The sequence below is a fragment of the Genypterus blacodes genome, unplaced genomic scaffold (assembly GCF_046128005.1).
Source record: "Genypterus blacodes isolate CSIRO-AG114 ecotype Tasmania unplaced genomic scaffold, CSIRO-AGI_Gbla_v1 ptg000067l_1, whole genome shotgun sequence".
Taxonomy (NCBI): Eukaryota; Metazoa; Chordata; class Actinopteri; order Ophidiiformes; family Ophidiidae; genus Genypterus; species Genypterus blacodes.
This window is the reverse complement of record NW_027466879.1, coordinates 9,869,816-9,888,741: the sequence shown is the minus strand read 5'-3', so window position 1 is coordinate 9,888,741 and position 18,926 is coordinate 9,869,816. Positions and strand designations below refer to the sequence as shown.

Genomic DNA, 18,926 nt, shown 5'->3' with positions numbered 1-18,926 from the left:
TGACACTTTCTACTTTTTTGTCTCATACTTTACTGCCTGGGAGTGTTCGTCTTTTCTTTCTTTTTTGTTGTTGTTGTGTGTGAGTATTTGATGGGCAGTCTGCTTATTCATACTGAGGCTTCCATGTTCTGTTGGTTTATAATAAGCAGCTCTCTTGAATCATGTTTAATGTTAGTAGGGCAGCAGTTGTTGGTGTGTCTCTTTCAGTTTTGCGTAAAACAGGCAAAGTCAACAAATTTCAAGTATGAATTGCCAGTGTTTCCACTCAATAATCACTGTGCATAAGGCTTTCTTTTCTCATCCTGCAATATATAGAGTGGATGTCAGCAGATGGACCACGTTTTCCATGATGTAGTAGCTCTCAGGGCATCAATCATTTTGATAATCATCAAATGAGTATGAGTGTAATGTACCTTTGCTTGAGTGGTTTCCATTTGGAATGTTAGACTTGCCAAGCTTTGTCAAAGCCTAAATTCTTGCTTCTACTATAGCTGTAACTTTAGTCCACTCATAACGCACCAATGACTGCAAACATGCATCCCCCCAAAACTGACAAAACTGATTTTAGTAATTCATTCATCCTTATTTTCCAATCTAAACCACTGATTAACGAGAGCCGCTTTGATTTAAATTTCCATTGGTTGGGGTACGTGCATGTGTGTGATGTTTTTTTCTGATAGGCCGCAGACAAAACAGGTAAGTCACTGCATTGTGTTGAAAATGAAGGAACCTGCCATCCATCCTGTTTCATACTGTCATTCTGTCCCGTACACACACAAGTGAGCAGCCAGTGAGAAATGATTGGCTTCATGATCAAAATTCATGCCCTCATTCGCTGTTTATGCTGCCAGAAGCCCCGCCTCCTACGCCAGCCTTATCTTCTTTGCTGCATCAGTGTGCGATGAGCAGTTTTATAAAGATGTATTTGCATGATTTGATGTAGTAATAAGATAAAAGTTGTATTGCTTAAGTTAGGGGTCAGAGGCTTTTATAATCTATGTCAACTACCATTTACACAGGAATGGTATTCCCTGCGGATGTCATGGGATTTAGGAATTACCTCCAGGATCATTCACAACAGAAAACAAAGTCTTCTCAAAGATCTTCAACCCGATTGCACACCACTAACCCATACTAACCCTCCATACTATCTCATATTATTAACAGTAATATGGGTTAACACAAGTGATATGAGGTGATCTAAAATAACTTGCTTCTCCAAATGTGTCTCCATGTTGCCATGGAGTGTTCCGAATTGTCACCAACCATCATAACAAAACACTTGGGCTGTTCCCTGTGTACAGCTTTAAGAACAATTTGTCCGTGGAAACTATTACAATCATAACCTTCACTGTCAGGCATGGCCGCTGCAGGAAAGCAGCAGCATCACATCAATGACATGTTCACCTATGGCTCAAATGATCTACACATATTGTCTGTGACATTCAGAATGAATTAAAGCAAACAATCAGAATGTTAGTCATAATAGGCAAACCTTCAAATACCCTTGAAGGTCAATAACCTTTCAATCAAAAACAGAAGGCTTGAGCTTGCTATCTGTCTCGCTATCTTCTCTCAGTGCTGCTACATTGCTGGTTTCTTCGACCTGTCCTCTTTCTGCGTTAGCGTCCACTACAATCAGCTCCACCCACCACAAAGATGTGTGATAGTGATTTGTGCATTAGTTGAGGCTACCTTACAAAATATCTATCACTCCTATTTACGTCTAGGTGTATTGTAGGACAAGCATCTTTGTGTTAAATAAAACTTTTCACCAGATCACCAGAAAAGAGTGCCGTAATTTACCCTCAGCCTAAATCAGGTCTTGTTTTATACATGGCTGTATGCATTGATGTATTGCTCACGGGACATGCAAAAAAGTAAAATGCATTGAAAGGGGCAGGGGAGCCACATATCACGCAGCCAGAGAAACAGCAGGTATAAAAGCCAGGAACTAACGTATGGACACGAGAACGAGACGTTATTCGTCCTTAATGTGACATCAAAGCTGGTGGTGCCTTTAATGAATATGGCCCATAGTGTTTTGTACATCTTTCTCCCCTCAACCTTGTTGTCATGGACCAACATGTCACCTCACCGACCTGCTTCTGGCCCCAAAACATTTCCCAGCTCCCCCAGTGATGTCCTCCTCCACCTTAGTGAAGAACCATCTGTTGTGCAAAACTTTCACATGGTTGATAATGAGCCAGTTCACATACTGTAACCTGATGATATTATTGTTCCATGCTGTCACTGTAGAGGTAACAAAAGGTGAGCTACTTCCAACAAAGCACATTTCACTGCAGCTTTGGCTGTTTGTGCTTGGATAAGGAGATGGCTGAAGCTTCAGCATCATTTGTTTTGGCTTGCATTTTTTTATTCCCTTTACCAGCATCTTTGAACAACGCATCTTGTGGAATTAAATGTTTTGAATCGGCTGCTACATCTTCTCTATGAATGTTATATTTAGTATCTGGATTGCTGTCAGTATGCAACATAGAAAAATCATGTACTCTGCACTAAATTAAACAGTTTAAGACTGCTTTTCATCTCAATGGTTGTTTAGTATGTCGAGTGCGTGAGTGAATAATGTTATTAATTAAAACAAAAGTCATCAACCCTAGTACAGAGCCCAGTGTGTGTTGGAAGGCAAATGGAATGGTAAAGCTGGAAAATCTACTGACAAGCTGATTGTGTGTGTCTGTGTGTGTCTTGATATCAGGGTGGCAGAGTCAACAGAAGAAGTGACCAAACTGAGGCCAGTCAGGTTGATCAGGGAGGATGGCATCATCAGACCGTACGACCAGACGGAGTCGCGGGGTTATGACTTATATCAGGTTTGATCACTTTTCCTTTTTACTGACACACAAACCTTGGAACAGAGCAGATATCCAACTCAGCACCTTCTTATTTGTGGCACAAACGTAACCGTCCACAAACAGCTCTATCAAAACTGATATTTTCTGCTGTTTCTAGAAAATTCTTGCTTTGACAAGAAAACTTGAAATGCGTTTCTAGGATTTATTCTGGAATATTCTGCCACAGCTGATTTTCATTTGATCGATTTTTGATGAACACTATACTCAAAAATACACTAGCATTAGTCAGTGAAAATGTGTCTTCTTCATTCTTTAGTGTCCACTTGACTGAGTTCTTCCACTCGACTGTATACAATACAGGATGATACAGAAAGCACAAAAGTTAGAATGAAACACAAAAAAATAATATTAGGGTGTTAAAAAATGATATCTAATAAATTCGAAATTATTGCAGAATTTCCAGAACAATTCTGTATACCAACATCTGACATCTTATGGTCTGTTTTCAGCTTCTAATGATTTACCTCCTCTCCTTCATCTTCCTCTTCCCTTTCATTTTCTGCTTCTTCTTCTTCTTCTGTTCCTCCCACATGCAGCATGAGGAGGATTAGAGGGAGTTCCCGCTTTAATAATTCCTAAATAATTTTTCAGATCTTCCAATTTAATTTCATGATATTTTTTGTTATTCCTTGGTAATAATGTTTTTTTATTGTGTGCAATTTGTAAATTCAACTGTTAATTTTTTTTGCTTGTGTATTTCAGGTTTATTTGAAGCCTTTTTGCATGCCAAACCAAATATATTTATACCTCAAGCATTTATAAAATCTATTAATTCTTCTTCAGTCTTGTGTTTCTTAATATAGAACAAAAACATTAGATTTATTCATCGTTAATGTCTTTTTTCCATGTTTAAATCCATTGATCATTTCTCCAAACCAAGAATGGCAGGCCGTAAAATGTTAAACAGTGTGGGCTATTTGCTTGTTATTAGCAATATTTTTGTAAGATCACTGATGAAATCTTCCCCTTGCATACTTGTATATAACTATATATATGTAATATGTATCTCCCCAGTGATTTTGCGGTCTATAAAGTGCATATGATATGATATGCAAACAAGGCAGTACAGGCCCATAACATGACCTCTGACCTTTGATTTGTAGCACTGATCACCAATCACACATGGTTGTGTGTGCATTAATCTAACCCTTTAGTTGCCTTAAAGTCCTCGATGTGTTTGTTTGTCACCTGGGCAGTAACAATGCAGTGACATCATCATGTGCAAACTTAAATAAACAGAAACTCCTAATTCTCACATTTTGGATGCTCTTCTTCTTTCTCTCCTTTCTTACTAAACCTACTGATACCATCCTGATGGCCATTTTCCATATTTGGAAAATCCATTCAGGATCAGCTTTAAACTGAAACCACATGCAAATGAATCACTCGCCAAAGCAAAACCTAACCCCAATTTATAGAAAAACCGTGGAATTTAAAAAGATTTTTGTTCTCATCATGATGACAAAAGTATACATAACAATTTGTAATTCTATAGGTTATATTTGGATGAGAATCAAGGTAGGCTTTTTCAGATTGTGTGAAGAAGTCAATGCGCTCTCCATGATTCGTTCTACAGTATGGAGGGAAATCCAGGCAAATGTGACAGTAAACATCTTTATTATTCAAATATAATGTACTTTGAGCTATAACAAACCAAATTGATATGTGTTTCTGGAAATGTCAGGTCCACCACAATTTTAAAACACATCATTCAAATGTCTTAAATGTTTGTGTTAAACTTTTAATAAAAAAACCCAATTTGGTTAAGCATGGAATGTGTGCAAGTGTGTGTTGTGTTTTCCATCTAACGCTATGTGTTCGTGTGTCCAGAGGTCAGAGATCAAGCAGCTGGATGGGGAAGTGTTCAGGGATCACTGCGAGTATCCCGGGCACAAAAAGACCAACATCATCATCACCAACAGGTAGGAAAAACTCCAAACAACCATCCGACCACATCTGCAGCCTCCTCACTGCTCTGCTTTGATTACGAGCTACACAAGAGTATAAATTACAAAATGATGTTGGATCCTAGGGTTAACAATTGATTGTGCTTATATTGTGTTCTGTAGGCGGGTGATGTGTGTGAAAGAGATCGAATTTGTTGGACATTTCAACAAAGAATGGGAGTGTTTGTTTGAGAATTTCTATCGTCCTCCGGCTTTGAAGGGATCCGAACTGATGATTTACTGCAAGGTATGAACATCTGTATGATCCTTTACACTTTCACTGGACGAAGGATTTGATCTGATTTGACTGTGAAAATCAGCAGGAAGTATATATGCTCTGATGTTGCCTCAACTAAGCAGGGAAAATTCCTGAACAAAGTCACAGATATTTGACTGAACACATCATCGGTAAATTTCAAATGCTTCTTCTTTTTTCTCTCGCTTGTGTTCGTTTTGTTGTTGATTTTGTCCAGGAGCATCAGAAGCTGAAGATCCCAAAGAGAGACGGACAGGAGCCTGTGAGGACCGTCCAGTTCAGGGATACACACACTGCACAGGTACCGTGTGTTTGTGTTTGTTTGTGACGTCTGTATTCCTTTTTCTTATCCCCACTGCGTCAATGTGTGATCTGACCTGGTTACCATGTTTACCCACAGAAGCTGCATATGGCCTTATCGGAGGCCCAGGTGGCGCAGCAGCAGCGGCAAATGGCGAGGCAGAAGTCACAGCGCTTCCTCAAACCGCCCTCAAAACCATGAGCTGCCCCAACGATTTCCTGTCAGTTTTCCCTGTCTGGAGATGACATGTGGAAACTACTGGAAATGGGGTCACTGGAAGACCTTCCTTGTAAAATATCAGCAGGAAGTGTTGATTTTGCACTGACATCTTCTAACCCAACGTGTACAATCTGGATTAATGAATAAATTGCTTCACCTCTACAAAATCTGTCCAAAGCCACTGTCTATAAAGTTGTAAAGACAAAATGCACTATTTTCAAAAACTTAAAAATCTGTTTGATTACAATGTGATGTCATAATTCCCTGATATTCATCATGAAGTTTACTCAAAGGTGTCTCACCTTTGAAGCGAGGCTAGCAGTTTTCCCTGCTTCCAGTCTGTGTGCTAAGCTTGGCTGTCCATATGTTTAAGTCCAGACCAGTTGTGAGTTTCAATCCCAGCCTGGACGCTTGTTTTTGAACACGTACCCAGAAGTTGTACTCTGGGTAGAATTACAAACATAATTGTGTATTCATGTTTTAGTTCAGTTACAGTGTGATTGTACCTCCTTTCTGTTCTCCTTCTGATTATATAGATCACAGTGTGTCCATGAAATGTGTAAACATGACATAAAATGCACTTGCCTGTAATCCCAGGCCAGTATGAACTCAGATCACAGGTAAAATATAAAGTGGAAGGATGTTTTTTCACACAACTTTTCATAATATCTTCACATCTGCTCTTTTACAATAACTGAAATTATTACTAAACAGATAAATAAAGAGAATATGAGTTTTCTGTTAATCCAGGGCTTGCTTTGTGCAATGACAGAATATTTGTTAATATTCCTTTAAAAAAATGTCTTGAGTTGTACTGTACCAAAGCTTTGCACTTTGTGGCTTAAAATGTAACCAATGTGTACGAATTTTCTATAAAAAGAGGTTTTATGACATTTGATATATGCGTACTTTTGTCAGTGACATGTTATGTTGTACCACTACCACTACTAATAATACTCACAACGTAATTTGACAATATTCTATTTCAAAATGCAGAACCTGTGCAAGAAAGATTGAAGTCTGAAGCACTGAAAAATGTTTGAATTTTCATTAAGCATAATAGCAAAAAACAAAGGGCTTAAAGTAGGAAAAGCCTGAAGGAAGTTTCAGTGTATTTTAATAGGGATTTATTTCATCTGAAGCAGGAACTATGAAAGATATGAACACCAAAAGTCATAGCCATCATATTCTGAATATTTTAATGTATGACACTCTTTCTCTGGGTTGATTTATTCAGAACTACTGTGGCAAATACACATTATGTCATCCTTCTCAAGGGGCATTTGTGCTCAGTTCCGACTCTCAGGAACAGGAATCCTGAATGAAGCAAACCTTCCACAACCTCCTGAATTTTACATTTATATTCACAACTAACATCCTTTTGCTGTTTTGTGGCTCCACTGTTGTATTTGAGTCTTCTTCTCTTGCTACAGTCAATTTAGTCTTATATCTTTAAACCATTCTTTCAATCCTATGCCTCTTATTTCTCACCTGTCTTTGAACTTGAAAACTCTTCAAACTTCCCCCAGGAGGGACTGATGTGTAGAATCAGACAGAGAAAAGTTGTGAATAAGCATTTGTACCACCAGGAAGTTCTCAGTGACCTGCAGCATTAAGGACATATTCCTAACTGTGCCTTGACAGTGTAAAATGCAGATCCAAGTGCCCTGAGGGTTCGACAAAGTTTTTGGCACTGAATTCTCACTCTCTGTTCTCTCTGTGTTTGAACATTAAACATCAGCATATTTTCAGACTATACTGGAGTATAAACTACCAAATATGTCAAAACTCCATCCTAAAACATTGGTAAACATTTTTAAGGACTTGCTTTGGAGTAGATATCCAAAACAAAGAGACATCAGCTTCACAATGAAGCTGCATAGCTTTCACTATTTTTCACTATTTCTATTGATTTAATGCTCATTTTGTTCCAGTTGCTAAGACTAATGGCACCTTTCCAGCTTTGTGATGTATTTCTATGATGTAATAAACTCTAGATGCCACAAGATGGAGGTCCAACATTAGAGATTTAAGTAAGAGTCCCACAGCTTTGAAGTCTTATTCACTTCATTATTTCATCATTCAGCTTTTTTCAATGATCATCATTACAGTCACAGAAATACTGCATTTGTGGAGCTGTAAGTACTCAGTCAGTGCACATCCATATACGAAATGATTTAAAGAAAACACAGAACAAAGCTGGTTCCTGGCACCTTAGGGATTCCCAGAGAGCTTAGTCTTATTTTCTTGCTCTCTCCATGATACACCATTCCCTAATTAATCATGAAGTTGGGTTGTTTCATTTCTTTGAGTTTTACATCTCTCTTTGTATAATTTATGTGTTTCTTGTCTGACAGTGGATGATTGAGTGAATCCTGCCACTAAAAGGTTTTGTTTGCACCTGGGACATGCAATGACAATAAAGTTGAATCCAATCAATCTAATCTATATACAATTCTAAAAGAAGTATTGAGTAAATCCTTGTGCCATTTCGTCCACAGATGTTGAACCATTCCGAAGAAGAGTCAAATTGCGTAGAGCTTTATAATGCACAAGTCTTTTCAATTTAATGTGAACAATCTATCCCCTTTCTCATGCAAGCTGCTCTGCTCCACTTGTATTCCAGCACTGCAAAAGTAGCCATGAAGCCAAAAGAACAGCAGGTAAGGAAAGAACAAACAGTCTGAAAGCTGACCAGTGTAGTGGATTTGACCTATGTTGAATCGGTGGGTTTGTCCAGAGTGTCCACCCCTCACAGGTTTATTCAGGCTTAGCAGACTGGACCCCAACCCTTAATCTTCTAGCGGACACACCTGTAAAGAAGAGTATAAAAGAGCAGGTCTGAGTCCACTCAGGCATCAAGCTTCAAGGAGTTTCTTCAAAGCCTCTCCAGGAGCCAAGAAGCTAACAGACAAACCCTGAAGATGAATCCGTCTCTCAGCCTCCTGCTGCTGCTGCTGCTTGGCCTCTCCCAGGCCCGATCTGTCCTGGATGAAGAACAAGAATCAGATGCTGAAGTCGACGAGAACGACACTGTTGACATGAGCACCAGGATTTTGATCTCCAACAACGCCTCCAATGAGATGCTGATGGAGGGGGACATGGTGATGCCCAGAACCAGAAATGCCATGATGTGCTGGTACAACAGATGCCAGTGGAGGAAAGACTCCAGCGGCTTGGTGATGATCCCCTTCACAGTGAGCAGTGAATTCTCCAGCAGTGAAAGGCAGAAGATCGACGTGGCCATGCAGTCCTTCCACAGAAGCACCTGCATCCGCTTTGTTCCTCGACGGAGCGAGTACGACTACATCAGCGTGGAGAACAGGGACGGTTGCTTCTCGTCTCTGGGCAGGGTCGGGGGCAGGCAGGTCCTCTCTCTCAAGAGGCGGGGCTGCATGTACAACGGCGTCATCCAGCACGAGATCAACCACGCTCTGGGCTTCCAGCACGAGCAGACCAGGAGTGACCGCGACCAGTACGTCAGGATCAACTGGAGTAACATCAACCCTCAGATGGCCTACAACTTTCACAAGCATCGCACCAACAACCTGAACACTCCCTACGACTACTCGTCCATCATGCACTATGGAAGAACCGCCTTCTCCATCCAGTACGGCCAGGACTCCATCACCCCCATCCCTGACCCCAACGTCCAGATTGGCCAGAGAAAGGGAATGTCCCGCATGGACATCACCAGGATCAACCGACTCTACGGCTGCTAAAACATCCACACAGTCCACAAGTCTCCTCTCCTGTTGTGTTTGTTATGAGTGATACAGTCAAACTTTAATAAACTTCTCTCCTAACCAAAACATATGAGGAGTCATTGTGTTTGTTTTTGGGTAAATTTTTCTAAATTTTTTCATGTATATTTGGCATCTTGGCAAACTTGGAAATTTGACTTGAATTTGAAATAAATCCTTTGACCTCTACCAGCCTGTCTAACTGTGTGACTCTCTATGTTTGCCTGGTTCAACACCTCTCATGAAGGTTTATCAATTAAAACTAATGGCATTTGCAAATTGCTGGTAGTGCTGTAAATCATTTTCTCTTTTGTAAGGACCTCTAAATGACAAGAGAAGAAGTTCCAGTGCCACAGTGGTTCGGTTTCCACAGACAGCTACATATTGAGCTGAACACATGTACTGAAAGACCTCAGTTCCGGTTTACCCAAAATGTCTTCAAACCATTTCTTCTTCTAATTTTAGTGAGAAACCCTGGGTCAATGTCTGTTAAAATGTCTTCCAGCTTCCTTATACAGCTCACCTTGTCATTAACCCCCAAAAAACATCAAGCCAACTCCAGCATTTGTCACTCTCAATGGTTACAGAGTCAACCCATACAGACTTTGCTGTTTGGATTCATGTAGAGGTAACAAACCTTTTTTTCTCTCTGTCAAAATTTCCTCGCATCAATACACAAAACATTAATTTGTATCTTAGTTTTCAAGATAAAACACTTTACACACTAGATCTCTAGAGTGGCAATTTCAAACCTTGAACGCTGGCCCTTTATATCTCAGATAGGAAGCATCATGTCATGCCTCTTAGCTCTCTCTCAGACAACATCTGGCCGTGCGAGATAGCGTTGGAAAAGCATAGAAGGCACTAAGGTGCAGTTTTGTTTTCATGGTCCTACACTGGTAATTTTGAGATGCAGCTTTGGCAGCATTGTTGAACTTATTAATATATTGATAAGGGCTTCACCCCTGAATCAGTGCCGGACAGCCAAGTCTACCAGAGGTGGCACTCCTGAGCCATCAGGTTTAACAAAGCAGAATAATGAATGATCACAGCAACACATATTCCACATTTTGTCTTGACTGGGTAGAACAGAGATTGTTTTCAGTGTCTGTTGGTGCCTCACTGACGTGTGTGCAGTCACTTGCAGTGATCACATTTGGGAAGCCAGCAAGGTGATTGGTGCTTATTTGAATATGGAAGAATATAATAAATATATATATGCACTGCAGCTTTCAGGGGGTCTACACATGCTATCATTTTAGACAAAAAAGTAGATTGGGAAGTATGTCCTTATAAAATCATATCACAACCAGTAATTGGCTAAAGTCGTTGTAGTTGAGAAACCTTTGTGAGAGATGTTGAACCAGACAAACATAGAGAGTCTCACAGTTAGACAGGGTGGTAGAGGTCAAATGATTTATTTCAAATTAAAGTAAAATTTCTATAGTTTGCCAAGCTATATCAATAAGAATTTCAAAGAAATGTATCCCAAAGAACTCACAAGAACACTGCATATGTTATAGTTTGTAGAGAGAACTGTATTGAAGTTTGACTGTATCACTCATAACAAACACAACAGGAGAGGAGACTTGTGGACTGTGTGGATGTTTTAACAGCCGTAGAGTCGGTTGATCCTGGTGATGTCCATGCGGGACATTCCCTTTCTCTGGCCAATCTGGACGTTGGGGTCAGGGATGGGGGTGATGGAGTCCTGGCCGTACTGGATGGAGAAGGCGGTTCTTCCATAGTGCATGATGGACGAGTAGTCGTAGGGAGTGTTCAGGTTGTTGGTGCGATGCTTGTGAAAGTTGTAGGCCATCTGAGGGTTGATGTTCCCCCAGTTGATCCTGACGTACTGGTCGCGGTCGCTCCTGGTCTGCTCGTGCTGGAAGCCCAGAGCGTGGTTGATCTCGTGCTGGATGATGCCGTGGTACATGCAGCCCCGCCTCTTGAGAGAGAGGACCTGCCTGCCCCCTACCATGCCCAGAGATGAGAAGCAGCCGTCCCAGTTCTCCACGCTGATGTAGTCGTTCTGGTTCTGTCGTGGAACAAAGCGGATGCAGGTGCTTCTGTGGAAGGATTGCATGGCCGAGTCAATCTTCTGCCTTTCACTGCTGGAGAATTCACTGCTCACTGTGAAGGGGATCATCACCAAGCCGCTGGAGTCTTTCCTCCAAAGGCAGTTGCTGTACCAGCACATCATGGCATTTCTGGTTCTGGGCATCACCATGTCCCCCTCCATCAGGATCTCATTGGAAGCATTATTGGAGATCAAAATCCTGGTGCTCATGTCAACAGTGTCATTTTCGTCGACTTCAGCGTCTGATTCTTGTTCTTCATCCAGGACAGATCGGGCCTGGGAGAGGCCAAGCAGCAGCAGCAGCAGGAGGCTGAGAGACGGATCCATCTTCAGGGTTTGTCTGTTGGCTTCTTGGCTCCTGGAGAGGCTTTGAAGAAACTCCTTGAAGCTTGATGCCTGAGTGGACTCAGACCTGCTCTTCTATACTCTTCTCTACAGGTGTGTCCGTTAGAAGATTTAGGGTTGGGGTCCAGTCTGTTAAGCTTGAATAAACCTGTGAGGGGTGGACACCCTGGACAAACCCACTGATTCAACATAGGTCAAATCCACTACACTGGTCAGCTTTCAGACTGTTTGTTCTTTCCTAGCCTGCTGTTCTTTTGGCATCATGGCTACCTTTGCTGTTGCTGCAGAGCAGCTTGCATGAGAAGGTGATAGGTTGTACATTAAAATGAAATGTTCTATGCAATTTGACTCTTCTTTGGAAAGCTTAAACATCCGTGGAAAAAGTGGCACAAGGGTTGAACAATATCTCTTTTAGAATTCTATATCAACCTTTTAGTGGCAGGATTTACCCAATAGAAAGATTTTACATGAGCCCGCATGAAGATAAGTCATCCACTGTGAGACGAGAAGCACAGAAATTATATTTGAAAGAAGATGTAAAACTCTATTATCTTCATAATTAATAAGGGAATGATGTGTCATGGAGAGAGCAAGAAAATAAGACTAAGCTCTCTGGGAATCCCTAACGTGCTAGGGATACATTTTGTTGTCTTTTATTCGGATAATTTCTCATATTTATGTACACTGAGTATTTACAGCTCGACAATTGCAGTATGAGTGACTGTAGTGAAACCCATTTCAAAAAGCTTTATCATGAAATAATTAAGTGGACAAGAAAACAAGAATAAGAGGAATAGGATTGAGAGAATGGTTTGAAGAAAAAAGACTAAAATGACTATAGCAAGAGAAGAAGACTCAAATACAACAATAGAGCCACAAAACAGCAAGAGGATGTTAGTTGTGAATATAAATGTGAAAAAAACAAGAGGTTGTGGAAGGTTTGCCACCTGAGAAGAATGACATCATGTGTTTTTGCCGCAAAACTAGTTCTGCAAAAATCAATCCAGAGACATAGTTTCATATGTTAAACTGTTCAGAACAGTCAGGATATGATGGCTTTCCTGCTTCAGATGAAAACAAAATGACTATTAAAATATATTGAAACTACCGTTCAGGCCTTTCCTACTTCAAGCCCTTCTGTATGCTCCTTCATACCTTGAGGAAGAAGACATGTTTCAGGCCTTCAGACTTCAATCAGTTCAGCCAAGCTTAGCACATAGACTGGAAGGGAAAACAGGGAAAACTGCTAGCCTCGCTTCAAAGGTGAGATGATACACCTTTCAATTAACTTCATGATGAATATCAGGGAATTATGACATCAAATTGAAATCAAAGTGATTTGGAAGAAAACAAAATGACAATGAGAGCAAGTGGCAGTACAACAATGGTTTGGTTTCCACAGGCAGTTCCATATCTGAGCTGAACACAATGACTGTAAGACCTCAGTTTTGGTTGACCTAAAATGTCTTCAAACTATTTCTGTGCAGCTTAATACTACTTGGTGGGCTTGGGGAGGTTACTAACTAGTTTGTTGTGGTGAAATAAGTTAATCAAACACTTTTAAAAAGGATTTAATGGCTATTGTTTTGAAGTTGGTGTGTCTGCTGTCATAATTTCTGCAAAAAGGGTGAGTTACAGACTCTTATTTATTAGAAGACATCCATGGCAGGCACAAAGGTGCAGTTTGTCATTTATGGTCCTACATGGGTTATTTTGAGCTGCTGCTTTGGCAGCATTGTTGAACTTATTAATATATTGATTAGGGCTTAACCCCCGAATCAGAGTCGGACATCCATGGCCACCAGAGGTGGCACTTCTGAGCCATCAGGTTTAGACACAACACCACATATTCCACATTTCACCCTGAATGGGTAGAACAGAGGACGGTGAATGACGTTTTTAGTGTCTGTTGGTGCTCACTGACGTGTGTGCAGTCTTTTGCACTGATCACATTGAGGAAGCCAGCAAGGTGAGAGGTGCTCCATTTGATATGAAAGAGTCTAATTAATATAGAGAGTCACACAGTAAGACAGGGTGGTAGAGGTCAAAGCATTTATTTCAAATTAAAAGACATTTTACAATATTTGCCAAGATGCCAGAAATATCAGGAAGAATTTCAGAGGAATTTTTCAAAAACACACGCAAGAACACTGCATTTGTTTTGGTTTGGAGAGAAGTTTATTAAAGTTTGACTGTATCATTCATAACAAAGTCAACAGGAGAGGAGACTTGTGGACTGTGTGGATGTTTTAGCAGCCGTAGAGTCGGTTGATCCTGGTGATGTCCATGCGGGACATTCCCTTTCTCTGGCCAATCTGGACGTTGGGGTCAGGGATGGGGGTGATGGAGTCCTGGCCGTACTGGATGGAGAAGGCGGTTCTTCCATAGTGCATGATGGACGAGTAGTCGTAGGGAGTGTTCAGGTTGTTGGTGCGATGCTTGTGAAAGTTGTAGGCCATCTGAGGGTTGATGTTACTCCAGTTGATCCTGACGTACTGGTCACGGTCACTCCTGGTCTGCTCGTGCTGGAAGCCCAGAGCGTGGTTGATCTCGTGCTGGATGATGCCGTGGTACATGCAGCCCCGCCTCTTGAGAGAGAGGACCTGCCTGCCCCCGACCTTGCCCAGAGACGAGAAGCAGCCGTCCCTGTTCTCCACGCTGATGTAGTCGTACTCGCTCCGTCGAGGAACAAAGCGGATGCAGGTGCTTCTGTGGAAGGACTGCATGGCCACGTCAATCTTCTGCCTTTCACTGCTGGAGAATTCACTGCTCACTGTGAAGGGGATCATCACAAAGCCACTGGAGTCTTTCTTCCACTGGCATCTGTTGTACCAGCACATCATGGCATTTCTGGTTCTGGGCATCACCATGTCCCCCTCCATCAGCATCTCATTGGAAGCATTATTGGAGATCAAAATCCTGGTGCTCATGTCAACAGTGTCGTTCTCGTCGACTTCAGCGCCTGATTCTTGTTCTTCGTCCAGGACAGATCGGGCCTGGGAGAGGCCAAGCAGCAGCAGCAGCAGGAGGCTGAGAGACGGATTCATCTTCAGGGTTTGTCTGTTGGCTTCTTGGCTCCTGGAGAGGCTTTGAAGAAACTCCTTGAAGCTTGATGCCTGAGTGGACTCACACCTGCTCTTTTATACTCTTCTCTACAGGTGTGTCCGTTAGAAGATTTAGGGTTGGGGTCCAGTCTGTTAAGCTTGAATAAACCTGTGAGGGGTGGACACTCTGGACAAACCCACTGATTCAACATAGGTCAAATCCACTACACTGGTCAGCTTTCAGACTGTTTGTTCTTTCCTAGCCTGCTGTTCTTTTGGAAACATGGCTACCTTTGCTGTTGCTGCAGAGCAGCTTGCATGAGAAGGTGATAGGTTGTTCATTAAAATGAAATGTTCTATGCAATTTGACTCTTCTTTGGAAAGCTTAAACATCCGTGGAAAAAGTGGCACAAGGGTTGAACAATATCTCTTTTAGAATTCTATATCAACATTTTAGTGGCAGGATTTACCCAATAGAAAGATTTTACCTGGGCCCACATGAAGATAAGTCATCCACTGTGAGACAAGAAAAAGAGAAATTATATTTGAAAGAAGATGTAAAACTCTACAATCTTCATAATTAATAAGGGAATGATGTGTCTTGGAGAGAGCAAGAAAATAAGACTAAGCTCTCTGGGAATCCCTAACGTGCTAGGGATACATTTTGTTGTCTTTTATTCAGATAATTTCTCATATTTATGCACACTGAGTATTTACAGCTCCACAAATGCAGTATAACTGTGACTGTAATGATGATCATTTCAAAAAGCTTTATCATGAAATAATTAAGTGAACAAGAAAATAAGAATAAGAGGAATAGGATTGAGAGAATGGTTTGAAGAAAAAAGACTAAAATGACTGTAGCCAAGAGAAGAAGACTCAAATACAACAATAGAGCCACAAAACAGCAAGAGGATGTTAGTTGTGAATATAAATGTGAAAAAAACAAGAGGTTGTGGAAGGTTTGCCGCCTGAGAAGAATGACATCATGTGTTTTTGCCGCACAACTAGTTCTGCAAAAATCAACCCAGAGACACAGTTTCATATGTTAAACTGTTCAGAACAGTCAGGATATGATGGCTTTCCTGCTTCAGATGAAAACAAAATGACTATTAAAATACATTGAAACTGCCGTTCAGGCCTTTCCTACTTCAAGCCCTTCTGTATGCTCCTTCATACCTTGAGGAAGAAGACATGTTTCAGGCCTTCAGACTTCAATCAGTTCAGCCAAGCTTAGCACATAGACTGGAAGGTAAAGCAGGGAAAACTGCTAGCCTCGCTTCAAAGGTGAGATGATACACGTTCAGTAAACTTCATGATGCATATCAGGGAATTATGACATCAAATTGAAATCAAAGTGATTTGGAAGAAAACAAAATGACAATGAGAGCAAGTGGCAGTACAACAATGGTTTGGTTTCCACAGGCAGCTCCGTACCTGAGCTGAACACAATGACTGTAAGACCTCAGTTTTGGTTGACCTAAAATGTCTTCAAACTATTTCTGTGCAGCTTAATACTACTTGGTGGGCTTGGGGAGGTTACTAACTAGTTTGTTGTGGTGAAATAGATTAATCAAACACTTTTAAAAAGGATTTAATGGCTATTGTTTTGAAGTTGGTGTGTCTGCTGTCATAATTTCTGCAAAAAGGGTGAGTTACAGACTCTTATTTATTAGAAGACATCCATGGCAGGCACAAAGGTGCAGTTTGTCATTTATGGTCCTACACGGGTTATTTTGAGCTGCTGCTTTGGCTGCATTGTTGAACTTATTAATATATTGATTAGGGCTTACCCCCCCGAATCAGAATCAGACATCCGTGGCCACTAGAGGTGGCACTTCTGAGCCATCAGGTTTAGACACAACACCACAAATTCCACATTTCACCCTGAATGGGTAGAACAGAGGACGGTGAATGACGTTTTCAGTGTCTGTTGGTGCTCACTGACGTGTGTGCAGTCTTTTGCACTGATCACATTAAGGAAGCCAGCAAGGTGAGAGGTGCTCCATTTGATATGAAAGAGTCTAATTAATATAGAGAGTCACACAGTAAGACAGGGTGGTAGAGGTCAAAGCATTTATTTCAAATTAAAGTCCATTTTACAATATTTGCCAGATGCCAGAAATATCAGGAAGAATTTCAGAGGAATTTTTCAAAAAACACACACAAGAACACTGCATATGTTTTGGTTGGAGAGAAGTTTATTAAAGTTTGACTGTATCACTCAGCATAACAAACACAACAGCAGAGGAGACTTGTGGACTGTGTGGATGTTTTAGCAGCCGTAGAGTCGGTTGATCCTGGTGATGTCCATGCGGGACATTCCCTTTCTCTGGCCAATCTGGACGTTGGGGTCAGGGATGGGGGTGATGGAGTCCTGGCCGTACTGGATGGAGAAGGCGGTTCTTCCATAGTGCATGATGGACGAGTAGTCGTAGGGAGTGTTCAGGTTGTTGGTGCGATGCTTGAGAAAGTTGTAGGCCATCTGAGGGTTGATGTTACTCCAGTTGATCCTGACGTACTGGTCGCGGTCACTCCTGGTCTGCTCGTGCTGGAAGCCCAGAGCGTGGTTGATCTCGTGCTGGATGATGCCGTGGTACATGCAGCCCCGCCTCTTGAGAGAGAGGACCTGCCTGCCCCCGACCTTGCCCAGAGACGAGAAGCAGCCGTCCCTGTTCTCCACGCTGATGTAGTCGTACTCGCTCCGTCGAGGAACAAAGCGGATGCAGGTGCTTCTGTGGAAGGACTGCATGGCCACGTCAATCTTCTGCCTTTCACTGCTGGAGAATTCACTGCTCACTGTGAAGGGGATCATCACCAAGCCGCTGGAGTCTTTCTTCCACTGGCATCTGTTGTACCAGCACATCATGGCATTTCTGGTTCTGGGCATCACCATGTCCCCCTCCATCAGCATCTCATTGGAAGCATTATTGGAGATCAAAATCCTGGTGCTCATGTCAACAGTGTCGTTCTCGTCGACTTCAGCGCCTGATTCTTGTTCTTCGTCCAGGACAGATCGGGCCTGGGAGAGGCCAAGCAGCAGCAGCAGCAGGAGGCTGAGAGACGGATTCATCTTCAGGGTTTGTCTGTTGGCTTCTTGGCTCCTGGAGAGGCTTTGAAGAAACTCCTTGAAGCTTGATGCCTGAGTGGACTCACACCTGCTCTTTTATACTCTTCTCTACAGGTGTGTCCGTTAGAAGATTTAGGGTTGGGGTCCAGTCTGTTAAGCTTGAATAAACCTGTGAGGGGTGGACACTCTGGACAAACCCACTGATTCAACATAGGTCAAATCCACTACACTGGTCAGCTTTCAGACTGTTTGTTCTTTCCTAGCCTGCTGTTCTTTTGGAAACATGGCTACCTTTGCTGTTGCTGCAGAGCAGCTTGCATGAGAAGGTGATAGGTTGTTCATTAAAATGAAATGTTCTATGCAATTTGACTCTTCTTTGGAAAGCTTAAACATCCGTGGAAAAAGTGGCACAAGGGTTGAACAATATCTCTTTTAGAATTCTATATCAACATTTTAGTGGCAGGATTTACCCAATAGAAAGATTTTACCTGGGCCCACATGAAGATAAGTCATCCACTGTGAGACAAGAAAAAGAGAAATTATATTTGAAAGAAGATGTAAAACTCTACAATCTTCATAATTAATAAGGGAATGATGTGTCTTGGAGAGAGCAAGAAAATAAGACTAAGCTCTCTGGGAATCCCTAACGTGCTAGGGATACATTTTGTTGTCTTTTATTCAGATAATTTCTCATATTTATGCACACTGAGTATTTACAGCTCCACAAATGCAGTATAACTGTGACTGTAATGATGATCATTTCAAAAAGCTTTATCATGAAATAATTAAGTGAACAAGAAAATAAGAATAAGAGGAATAGGATTGAGAGAATGGTTTGAAGAAAAAAGACTAAAATGACTGTAGCCAAGAGAAGAAGACTCAAATACAACAATAGAGCCACAAAACAGCAAGAGGATGTTAGTTGTGAATATAAATGTGAAAAAAACAAGAGGTTGTGGAAGGTTTGCCGCCTGAGAAGAATGACATCATGTGTTTTTGCCGCACAACTAGTTCTGCAAAAATCAACCCAGAGACACAGTTTC

General features: G+C 41.5%; 5 protein-coding genes across 7 annotated transcripts in view; 2 read left to right on the top strand and 3 right to left on the bottom strand.

The window, feature by feature from the left end:
- Window positions 1–6,499, top strand: part of vps13c (vacuolar protein sorting 13 homolog C) — a 56,607-nt gene extending 50,108 nt beyond the window's left edge. For all 3 annotated transcript variants that reach the window (XM_076156301.1, XM_076156299.1, XM_076156302.1), the window contains 5 exons: window positions 2,723–2,837; window positions 4,710–4,801; window positions 4,949–5,072; window positions 5,299–5,382; window positions 5,482–6,499. In XM_076156301.1, coding sequence (XP_076012416.1) covers window positions 2,723–2,837; window positions 4,710–4,801; window positions 4,949–5,072; window positions 5,299–5,382; window positions 5,482–5,583 — 517 coding nt within the window. In that variant the 3' untranslated portion in view covers window positions 5,584–6,499. The remainder of the gene's footprint in view (window positions 1–2,722; window positions 2,838–4,709; window positions 4,802–4,948; window positions 5,073–5,298; window positions 5,383–5,481) is intronic.
- A 2,026-nt stretch (window positions 6,500–8,525) lies between these two features.
- On the top strand, window positions 8,526–9,401 carry LOC143004685 (high choriolytic enzyme 1-like). Its single transcript, XM_076155792.1, has one exon. The coding sequence runs from the start codon at window positions 8,526–8,528 to the stop codon at window positions 9,321–9,323; it is 798 nt and encodes a 265-aa protein (XP_076011907.1). The 3' UTR covers window positions 9,324–9,401.
- Window positions 9,402–10,953: 1,552 nt separating this feature from the next.
- Window positions 10,954–11,811, bottom strand: LOC143004703 (high choriolytic enzyme 1-like). Its single transcript, XM_076155823.1, has one exon. The coding sequence runs from the start codon at window positions 11,749–11,751 to the stop codon at window positions 10,954–10,956; it is 798 nt and encodes a 265-aa protein (XP_076011938.1). The 5' UTR covers window positions 11,752–11,811.
- A 2,050-nt stretch (window positions 11,812–13,861) lies between these two features.
- Window positions 13,862–15,035, bottom strand: LOC143004687 (high choriolytic enzyme 1-like). Its single transcript, XM_076155794.1, has one exon. The coding sequence runs from the start codon at window positions 14,814–14,816 to the stop codon at window positions 14,019–14,021; it is 798 nt and encodes a 265-aa protein (XP_076011909.1). The 5' UTR covers window positions 14,817–15,035; the 3' UTR covers window positions 13,862–14,018.
- Window positions 15,036–17,064: 2,029 nt separating this feature from the next.
- Window positions 17,065–18,105, bottom strand: LOC143004683 (high choriolytic enzyme 1-like). Its single transcript, XM_076155789.1, has one exon. The coding sequence runs from the start codon at window positions 17,884–17,886 to the stop codon at window positions 17,089–17,091; it is 798 nt and encodes a 265-aa protein (XP_076011904.1). The 5' UTR covers window positions 17,887–18,105; the 3' UTR covers window positions 17,065–17,088.
- Between the last annotated feature and the right edge of the window lie 821 nt (window positions 18,106–18,926).

What these genes read in the sequence shown, in the direction of transcription:
- LOC143004685 (XM_076155792.1), top strand. Translation starts at nt 8,526, where the DNA reads ATGAATCCGTCTCTCAGCCTCCTGCTGCTGCTGCTGCTTGGCCTCTCC.
- LOC143004703 (XM_076155823.1), bottom strand. Translation starts at nt 11,751, where the DNA reads ATGGATCCGTCTCTCAGCCTCCTGCTGCTGCTGCTGCTTGGCCTCTCC.
- LOC143004687 (XM_076155794.1), bottom strand. Translation starts at nt 14,816, where the DNA reads ATGAATCCGTCTCTCAGCCTCCTGCTGCTGCTGCTGCTTGGCCTCTCC.
- LOC143004683 (XM_076155789.1), bottom strand. Translation starts at nt 17,886, where the DNA reads ATGAATCCGTCTCTCAGCCTCCTGCTGCTGCTGCTGCTTGGCCTCTCC.